This window comes from Coenobita brevimanus, chromosome 104 (genome assembly GCF_032717465.1).
Source record: "Coenobita brevimanus isolate Jiangsu-jjx chromosome 104, ASM3271746v2, whole genome shotgun sequence".
In the NCBI taxonomy this organism is placed as follows: Eukaryota; Metazoa; Arthropoda; class Malacostraca; order Decapoda; family Coenobitidae; genus Coenobita; species Coenobita brevimanus.
Genome location: NC_137057.1, coordinates 6,596,083 through 6,606,521, shown reverse-complemented (window position 1 = coordinate 6,606,521; position 10,439 = coordinate 6,596,083). Strand labels below are relative to the sequence as shown.

Sequence of the window (10,439 nt, the reverse complement as noted above, 5' to 3'; positions counted from 1 at the left end):
CGGAGTCCCCAGGGGGGGGGACCATAAATGCTCCCGCCATCTGCCTCTCTCCCGGTGACGACTCGAGGTGCCTGGAACCACTGTCTGACTCTTTTCTTCATTTCTGCAACATTCGCGGCCTTTCATCTAACTTTCGCTCTGTTGAGCACCACCTCTCCTCCTCTAAACCTCACCTTCTCTTTCTAACGGAGACTCAGCTGTCTGAGGCAACCGACAGCAAACCGTTTTCTGTACCCTCCTACTTTCTCTATACTCATTTCAAAGCCAAAGGTGGCTGTTGTGTATATATACGCAACGACCTATCTTGCTCTCGTGTTCCTGAACTTGATTCTTCTGAATTCTCCACACTCTGGCTTCGGCTTTCCTGTCACTCTCTGACTAAATATATCTGTGCTGTTTACTTATCCCCTAATTCTACTGACTATCAAAAATTCTTCGACTATCTTACTTCTACGATGGAACACATTCTGTCCATTTCTACTTTCTCTGAAATCTCCATTCTTGGAGATTTCAATGTTCACCACCACCATTGGCTCTCCTCTCCTTTCACGGACCCACCTGGTGAACAAGCCTACATCTTTTCTATCCTTAATGACCTAGAGCAGCTTGTACAGCACCCTACCCGTATCCCTGACCGCCTTGGAGAGAGCTCCAACATACTTGACCTCTTCCTCACAACTAATCCTTCTGCTTACTCTGTTAATCTTTTCTCTCCGTTGGGCTCCTCCGATCACAACCTTATTACCTTAACCTGTTCTATCACTCCGGTACGGCCTGTGGACCCTCCAGGGAAACGTCGTCTGTGGCATTTTGGAGCCGTGGACTGGGAGGCCCTCAGGCTGTACTTCTTTGATTTTCCCTGGAATGATTATTACTTCCATGGTCGTGAGCCATCTGAGTGTGCCTTGCGCATTACAGAGGTTATTCTCTCGGGCATGGAAGCATACATTCCTTTCTCATATCCTTTGACTAACGCAAGAAAGCCTTGGTTTAATCACGCTTGTTCTAATGCTGTCCGCAACAAGGAGAAGGCCTACAAAAGGTACCGGAGCCAACCCACCCCTGAATCACATCATCTTTACGTTTCTGCCCGGAATCGTGCTAAGTCTGTTCTTCGCTCTACTAAAAATAATTTCATCCATACTAAATGCTCTCAACTCTCCAACTCGAATTCTTTCCGCTCCTTCTGGCACCTTGCCAAAAATCTTTCTAACAACTTTACCTCATCATCCTTCCCTCCTCTTTTTTACTCTGATGGTTCTGTAGCTATTTCTTCTACTTATAAAGCAGATCTCTTCACACAGACTTTCTCCTCCAATTCCACCTTAGACGATTCCGGTGCTGTTCCTCCATCACTTCCCCCCTCTGACTTCCTCATGGCTGACATTAAAATTTCTTCAGTTGATGTATTTTCTGCCATCACTGGCCTCAGTACTAAGAAGGCATATGGGCCTGATGGGGTCCCTCCTGTTGTTCTCAAGAACTGTGCTTCTGTGCTTACACCCTGCCTAGGCAAACTCTTTCGCCTTTGTCTGTCAACTTGTACCTTTCCTTCTTGCTGGAAGTTTGCTCTCATTCAGCCAGTCCCAAAGAAGAGTGACCACTCCCAACCCTCCAACTATCGTCCAATTGCTTTAACGTCCTGTATTTCAAAAGTTTTCGAGTCAATTCTTAATAGAAAAATTTTAAGGCATCTTTCCTATCACAACCTTCTTTCTGATCGTCAGTATGGGTTCCGTCTGGGACGCTCCACTGGCGATCTTCTCACCTACCTTTCAGACTCCTGGTCATCCTCCTTTCGGGACTTTGGCGAAAGCTTTGCCATTGCACTTGACATCACAAAGGCTTTCGATCGAGTCTGGCATAAATTTTTAATTTCCAAACTGCCCTCCTACGGTTTCTATCCTTCTATCTGTGCCTTCATCGCTAGCTTCCTTTCTGGTCGTTCTATAGCCGCTGTTGTAGACGGCCATCGTTCTTCTCCTAGATCTATCAACAGTGGTGTTCCTCAGGGCTCGGTCCTATCACCAACTCTCTTCCTTTTATTCATCAATGATCTTCTAAGCTGTACATCTAACCCTATCCACTCATACGCTGATGACTCCACCCTTCACCTTTCCATTCGGTTCTCGCAACGCCCATCTCAACAGTTACTTCAAAAAACAAGGGATAAGGCTATGGCACACCTAATGTCTGACTTGGCTCGTATCTCTGACTGGGGTAAAAATAATATGGTTTTCTTTAATGCATCTAAGACTCAGTTCTTACACCTATCAACCCGACAAAATCTTCCACAGGTATACCCATTAATGTTTAATAATATTCAGCTTAATCCTGCATCATCCTTGAACATGCTTGGGGTTTCATTTACTCGGGACTTATCTTGGAAAGATCATATTACATCTCTTGTAAAATCTGCTTCCAAGAGATTGGGTGTGCTAAGCTGTCTCCGCTCTTTCTTTACCCCTGCACAATTGTTGACTCTATACAGGGGTTTTATCCGCCCCTGTGTGGAGTACAACTCTCATGTGTGGGGAGGCTCCCCACATACAGCTCTTCTCAATAGGGTGGAGTCGAAGGCTTTTCGTCTCATTAGCTCTCCTCCTCTTACTGACTCCCTTCAACCACTGTCTCTTCGCCGCACTGTTGCATCTTTATCGCTTTTCTATCGCTACTTTAATGGTCACTGCTCCTCTGAACTGTCTGCTTGCATTCCTCCACCTCTACGACGGGCGCGTAGCACCCTCTGGTAGCAAACTCTCATCCCTTTTCTGTCCAGCTCTCTAATGCAAGAGTTAACCGTTACTCCCAGTCTTTCATTTATGCAACAGGTCAGCTCTGGAACTGTCTCCCTCTATCTGTATTTCCTGCTGCCTATGATCTCCAGTCTTTCAAGCGCAGTGTGTCCAGGCATCTCCAAATGATCGGATCTTGAATTTGGCTCTCTGTTGTATTATATTTTTCTCTTGGAGGGAACTGTTACTGCGGGCTCATGGCCTTTGGTTCCTTCTTCCTCGCATAAAATATATATATATATATATATATATATATATATGCTGTATATATTCTCGTGTGATCATGTGATATTGCAGCTGTGCTTTTGAAGATGATAACTAATATAATTTGATATAGAGTGTAAAATCAACAAAGTATGAATAAAGTCCGTGGCATTAAATGGTGCCTTGACCAAGACTATAATTTATAATCCTCGCCTGCATAATTTGAGGTTACGAATACAAGTGCCTATCATATTACCTGTTTTATTCTACAAGGTATATTTGACAGTTTGCTTAACCAACTGATGAATATTAAGGCAGCAACATAATCAAGATGATGCAGGATGGTCTCCACACAGCTACAGTACACTGATTTACTTCTCTGGAAACTGTTACGAGAAATACTGATGATACAAGTACATAGGATCTCCACTTTGTATGTGTATTTAGTTTGAAAGACCTAAGTAATGAAAAGGGTGTCTGAGGGTACTGGCCAGAGGAAAAAATTATGCCAATTTTGAAGTGAACTGGTGATGAAAAGAAAAAAGAATGGTACCAAAATGAAGTGAAAGAAAGAAAGAAAGAAAGAAGGAAACTGAGGGAATAGATCTGGTGCCCACACTATGGTTTGGAGACATAAAAATGTGTAGAAGTAAATTTCCATCGATAATAATACAGACTGTAGTAAGTACTTCTGCAATTTAACACATCGATATTAAAAATCAAGTTCACTTGGGCAATGCAGCTGAAAGCCATTACATAGTGGTATTAGGCAATGACATTAGGAGTCTGAGGCTAGGCTACATTAGTTTAGTGTACTGAAGAGTTGATAGACTATTCATGTTCGTGGCTGACAATTGTCTCTTGGATATCAAACTCAGGTCTGTGGTAAGGCCGTCACTCCGGCTGTAGTGTGCTAACCAGTAGGCTTCCAGGAGCCTATTGACTAAATGTATTAGAAAAAAGGTACCTCTGATGAAACCAACAACAAAGATGTTTGGTTACATTGACAATAAAGAAAAATAATCCACCAGTATAGAGGAAAAAGAAATTATTTTTGAAGATCAGAGTGAGAAGTGACAACAGTGAGGAAGTCTACTAGCACAGCAGAAAATATTTTTTGGCATCCATTTCTCAGACAGCTGACTATCCGGTAGGGCTGGGCAAGATCTGGTTCTGGAACCGGTTCCATTGGATCCTAATAAATTACCTTGGAACCGAATACCTGGACAGGAACCGGTTCCTCTAAACGGAACCTCAGACTCGGACTTTGAGAATTATGTCTTGGGTATCATGCATATGTATCCTTTGCAATTGATAAAATATAACATTATATATTCTCAAATATTAATCATTAATAGCATACTGAGTCAGTAAATTATGTACTATAAACCATAACCTGTCATGGGAATAAATATCCCTATGTTCCCAGAATATATTATAACTTGTTAAAAAAAAATATAAAGCTAAATGTACAGAACAATCAGAGATCATTCACTTAAATTCATAAAGTTATAGGTTAACATCGGTGTGAGAAGTTGGTAAACACTGAGTGAGTGAGTAATAGCAGATACTCATTTGGTATTATCAAGTCCCGGACCCCAGAGTCGGAAGACGGAGGCCCTGGTGACTCTCATGGCGTCTGGGTAATAACTGCATGAGGAACCGGTTCCGGAGCCGGTTCTAACGGATCCCCTCTCCTTGGGATCCGGAACCGTGAGTACTCAGTTTACTGGATCATGCCCAGCTCTACAATCCGGACTGGTACAGAGACAATATGTATGGTTTCTACCGTTTCTTTTACCTTAAAATACGATGAGACGTTTTTCAGCAGCAATCTCTGTACCAAGAGTGAGAGTCGATATCATCACACCAAGTCCCAGGATGTAGTAAGCACTCTGTAGGTCCTCTAGACTAAGTGGCCTCCGACTGTCACCTGCGGAGGGACCCCGGGTGACCACACGACCTTTGGCCTTGCGGTACTTCATTACTTCCTCGGCTCTCCATCTGCCCGCCAGGCCACTCTCAATCATGCTTACCAAGTACCTGTTATCATAATACACGTGTAAATGACAATGAAACCACTCAGCAACATTCCCACAGACTATAGCTCGCAACATTATAATTCCAGAGTCCGCATTTATCAAGGATACTAACTATATTAATTGATAAACAAATTTCCCAAGCTATCGGTTATTATTGTGAATATTTTGTTGTGTCGGACTTATAACTAATAATTTCAATAATCTAATATGATTGTAAACTATAAGGTGAAGGTAAAGGAAGAAACGAGGAATTTATACACAACTTAAGCCCAGGTCTCTATTTCAGCTGTATGTGGGAACAGTCTGTACACCAAGAATCAAAAGTAGAAACTGGAGTGAACAATCCCAACCGAAAGGTCTCATAATCGACCAGGGAATAGAACCTGTGACCTCTCGAATGCGAATCAAACATGATTCTGATCACGCCACCGCCACCCCCTTATAACTAAGATCTGATGATATAATTCATCCCTAAGACGTTTCACTGACTTCGCGTGTCCTAAGAGACAAAATCAGCCTCCACTAACATTTAGGACATAAAAATTCATCATCATCATCATCATCATGCTGATCATTTTTCTCGAGTATGGATCGTGTGAAGGAAGGTTTAAGATACCAGGAAACAGAAAGAACGAAAGAGGAACAACTGTAAACATCATGGGACACGCAATCATTCACACATTATTCAGGCACTTGAACCCTGACTCCACCTCACCTCACTGGTACTGTCAGGGCAAGTTCCGCATTACCCACTGTTCGGAGCATCTGTGGTCGACGAACAGTCACGCGACAGCAGCCAGACCCCACATGTCTCGTAACTGTAAGTGGGAGGTATGGCGGCCGGGATGGGAGGGTTTGGAGAGTTGCTCACGTCACAGTATCAATAGCCAATGATAATGAGTCCGACGTATTCGCAAAGTGCAAAAGCGGTATGTTGTTTGTATGGTATCATACTGTTCTCTGAGTCTGCATTACTGCATATGTAATACATGTTTACTGTCAAAGGTATGTTTCTTTGCTTTCGTTTTGTAACGTTCGATAAGAATGATAGTTACAGAGACTGATCTTATAATTAGGACTTCCCATGTCATTATGTCTAAAGGAAAGCGAAGTGTCTGTTAATCGCTCATTATATATTGTTCTTTTTTATTACTACTGCACACTACCTTAGACTCTAAGTTCGAGAAGAATAATTGCTAGAATAACTCTGGAAATGATTGCATGCGGATGTTTATAATGGGACGAAAGTGGTTAAATAATTTAAACAGATTTATAAGAATCTATACACACACACACACACACACACACACACACACACACACACACACACACACACACACACACACACATACCTATCTATCTATCTATCTATATATGCAAGGAAGAAGGAACCAAAGGCTGAGCCCGCATGAACGTTCCTTCTAGGAAAAAACAAAACAAAACAATACAAAAGACAGCCAAATTCAAGATCCATTCATTTCGATATGCCTGGACACACTGCGTTTGAAAGACCGGAGATCATAGGAAGTAGGAAGTACAGACATAGGGAGACAGTTCCAGAGTTGACCTGTTGCAAAAATGAAGGACTTGGAGTAACGGTTAACTCTTACATTAGAAAGTTGGACAGCACAGAGATGATAGTTTGCTGCTAGACGGGTGCTACGCACCCGCCGTAGAGGTGGAGGGATGGAAGAAGACAAGTCAGAGGAGCAGTGACCATTGAAGTAGCGACAGAAAAGAGATAAAGATGCAGCAGTGCCGCAAGAGACAAGGCTGAAGGGAGCCAGTAAAAGGAGGAGAGCTGATGAGACGAATAGCCTTTGAATCCACCCTGTTGAGAAGAGCTGTATGTGGGGAGCCTCCCAACACATGAGAGTTGTACTTTAAACAGGAGAAAATAAATACCGTGTATAAAGTCAACAACTGTGCAGGGGTAAAGAAGGCACAGAGTCGGCTTAGCACACCTAATCTCTTGGAAGCAGATTTTACAAGAGATCCAATATGATCTTTCCGAGATAAGTCCCGTGTGAATGAAACCCCAGGCATGTTCAAGGATGGTGCAGGATTGAGCTGGATAATATTAAGCATCAGTGGGTACTCCTGTGGAAGATTCTGTCGGGTTGATAGGTGTAAAAACCGAGTCTTTGATAAATTAAAAGCAGCAAGATTATTTTTACCCCAGTCAGAGATACGAGCCAAGTCAGACATTAGGTGTGCCACAGCTTCATCCCTTGTTTGTTGAAGTAACTGCTGAGATGGACGTTGCGGGAACCGAATGGAAAGGTGAAGGGTGGAATCATCAACATACGAGTAGAGAGGATTAAATGTACAGCTTAGAAGATCATTGATGAATAAAAGGAAGAGAGTTGGTGATAGGACAGAGCCCTGAGGAACACCACTGTTGATAGATCTAGGAGAAGAATGATGACCATCTACAACAGCAGCTATAGAACGACCAGAAAGGAAGCTATAGATGAAGGCACAGATAGAAGGATAGAAACCGTAAGAGGGCAGTTTGGAAATTAAAGATTTATGCCAGACTCGATCGAAAGCCTTTGAGATGTCAAGTGCAATGGCAAAGCTTTCGCCAAAGTCTCGAAAGGAGGATGACCAGGAGTCTGAAAGGTAGGTGATAAGATCGCCAGTGGAGCGTCCCTTAAGGAACCCATACTGACGATCAGAAAGAAGGTTGTTATAGGAAAGATGGTTTAACATTTTTCTGTTAAGAATAGACTCGAAAACTTTTGAGACACAGGATGTTAAAGCAGCTGGACGATTGTTAGTGGATTGGGAGTGGTCACCCTTCTTTGGGACTGGCTGGGTGAGAGCAAACTTCCAGCAAGAAGGAAAGGTACAAGTTGAAAGACGAAGGTGAAAGAGTTTACTTAGGCAGGGTGTAAGTACAGAAGCACAGTTCTTGAGGACAACAGGAGGGACTCCACCAGGCCCATATGCCTTGTTACTACTGAGGCCAGTGATGGCAGAAAATACATCAGCTGAAGAAATTTTAATGTCAGCTATAAGGAAGTCAGAGGGAGGAAGTGAGGGAGGAACAGCACCTTGTTTAAGGTGGAATGGAGGAGAAAGTCTGAGCAAAAGATCTGCTTTATCAGTAGAAGAAATAGCTACAGAACCATCCGAGTAGAAAAGCAGAGGGAAGGACGATGAGGTAAAGTTGTTAGATAGGTTTTTGGCAAGGTGCCAGAAGGAGCGGGAAGAATTCGAGTTGGAGAGTTGGGAGCATTTAGTATGGATGAAATCATTTTTAGCAGAGCTAAGAACAGACTTAGCACGATTCTGGGCAGAAACATGAAAAAGATGTGATTCAGGGGTGGGTTGGCTCTGGTACCTTTTATAGGCCTTCTCCTTGTTGCAGACAGCATTAGAACAAACGTGATTAAACCAAGACTTTCTTGCATTAGACAAAGGATATGAGAAAGAAATGTATGCTTCCCTGCCCGAGAGAATAACCTCCTTAATGTGCAAAGCACACTCAGATGGCTCCCGGCCATGGAAGCAATAATCATTCCATGTAAAATCAAAGAAGTACTGTCTGAGGGCCTCCCAAACTGCAGCTCCAAAGTGCCACAGACGACGTTTCTTTGGAGGGTCCACAGGCCGTACCAGAGCCATAGGACAGGTTAAGGTAATAAGGTTGTGATCGGAGGAACCCAACGGAGAGAAAAGATTAACTGTGTAAGCAGAAGGATTAGTTGTAGGGAAGAGGTCAAGTATGTTGGAGCTCTCTCCAGGGCGGTCAGGGATACGTGTAGGGTGCTGTACAAGCTGCTCTAGGTTATTAAGGGTAGAAAAGATGAAGGCTTGTTCACCAGGTGGATCAGTGAAAGGAGAGGAGAGCCAAAAGTGGTGGTGAACATCGAAAACTTCCTAGACTGGAGATTTCAGAGAATGGAGAAATGGATAGAATGTGTTCCATCGTAGAAGTAAGATAGTCGAAGAAATTTTGATAGTAGAATTAGGAGATAAGTAAACAGTGCAGATATATTTAGTTAGAGAATGACAGGAGAGCCAAAGCTAGAGTGTAGAGAATTCAGAAGACTCAAGTTCAGGAACATGAGAGCAAGATAGGTCATCGCGTACATATACGCAACATCCACCTTTGGCTTTGAAATGAGTATAGAGAAAGTAGGAGGAAACAGAAAAGGGTTTGTTGTCAGTTGCCTCAGACAGCTGAGTCTCAGTAAGGAAGAGAAGGTGAGGTTTAGAGGAGGAAAGGTGGTGTTCCACAGACAGGAAATTAGAGGAAAGGCCGCGTATGTTGCAGAAAGAAGTGGGTCAGACAGTGGATTCAGGCAGCCCAAAGAGTTGTCTCTGGGAGATGTGTCTATATATATATATATATATATATATATATATATATTGTTACATAGCCTATGATTTCATCATCCTTTGTGTAATTTTAACGCACAGTATGCTGCATGTTTGATCACGAGCGTGTTCTGCCTCAGTCCCCCCTTCAACCGTTATAGTAGAGTAAGGCGTCCTTTCTGTTGTTCAGAGCAGGATTGTCAGCTCTTTGTCCCCTATGGCTTCATTTGCGCGTCCTTCTTACAAGTTGTATCAAGCTCTGCTGGCCCCTATATAATGAGCTCAGTCTCTGCATTATTGCCACTTAGATCTGCTCCTCATTTTCTTCACATCTCTGTCTTCCCCTGTACAGTTGATATTGTGAGTGCTCAGGAAGTCTCCGGCCATCTAGCAGCTGTGTGTAATTTGAGTATAACTGTTGTTGCATTTTTTTCCTTGTACTGTATAGCATAAGGTGTTGATTCGTAGGCCTAGTGAAGTTTTTGTGATTTATGTAAGGTTCTTATTGTCAGCCATCATTAATAATATTTTGTATCTGTAATAATATATCTGGCATTCACTGAGTATTATCTGGTATCTCATTTTAACAGGGCTGACATAGATAAATTTACTCATGCTAATTTCGTGTTAATAGAGGCTATTGCAGTTAACCATATTTTTAACCTGTTTTTTGCCATTACATTATCCTTATGAGTCCTGAATGTTTTGTTGTTAGTTTGAGCATTAAACTTTAACTTGTAATTTTACCTAACTCTTTGTTTTGAACCTGGACCTTTACGGGACAATAGTGATTATTAGTATTCTCACTTAAAGTGTACGTTATCTTTCTCTGTTCCGTAACATAAATTTGGCGACCTCTCATCAGGATATTCAGGATATTATCATAAGGATATTGCTTGATATTTTGTGACTGTGATTTATTCATGACGTCTACTATTACTACGCTTGATGAAGCCAAAGATTTTTTGTCAAATGTGCAAACAGTGTGTGATGTAGAAAACAGAACAAAGAATGAACTTAAGCTTGTTGCTCAACAATTGGGAATTGTTGTTCGCTCTCATCATTCTAA

The 10,439-nt window shown here is 42.3% G+C and overlaps 1 protein-coding gene across 1 annotated transcript in view; it reads right to left on the bottom strand.

Annotated features, from left to right (window-relative positions):
* Positions 1-4,786: 4,786 nt before the first annotated feature.
* The window catches only part of LOC145415974 (putative glutamate receptor), a 59,402-nt gene continuing 53,749 nt past the window's right edge, over positions 4,787-10,439 (bottom strand). The window contains exon 6 of the mRNA XM_080285077.1: positions 4,787-5,042. Coding sequence (XP_080141203.1) covers positions 4,802-5,042 — 241 coding nt within the window. The 3' untranslated portion in view covers positions 4,787-4,801. The remainder of the gene's footprint in view (positions 5,043-10,439) is intronic.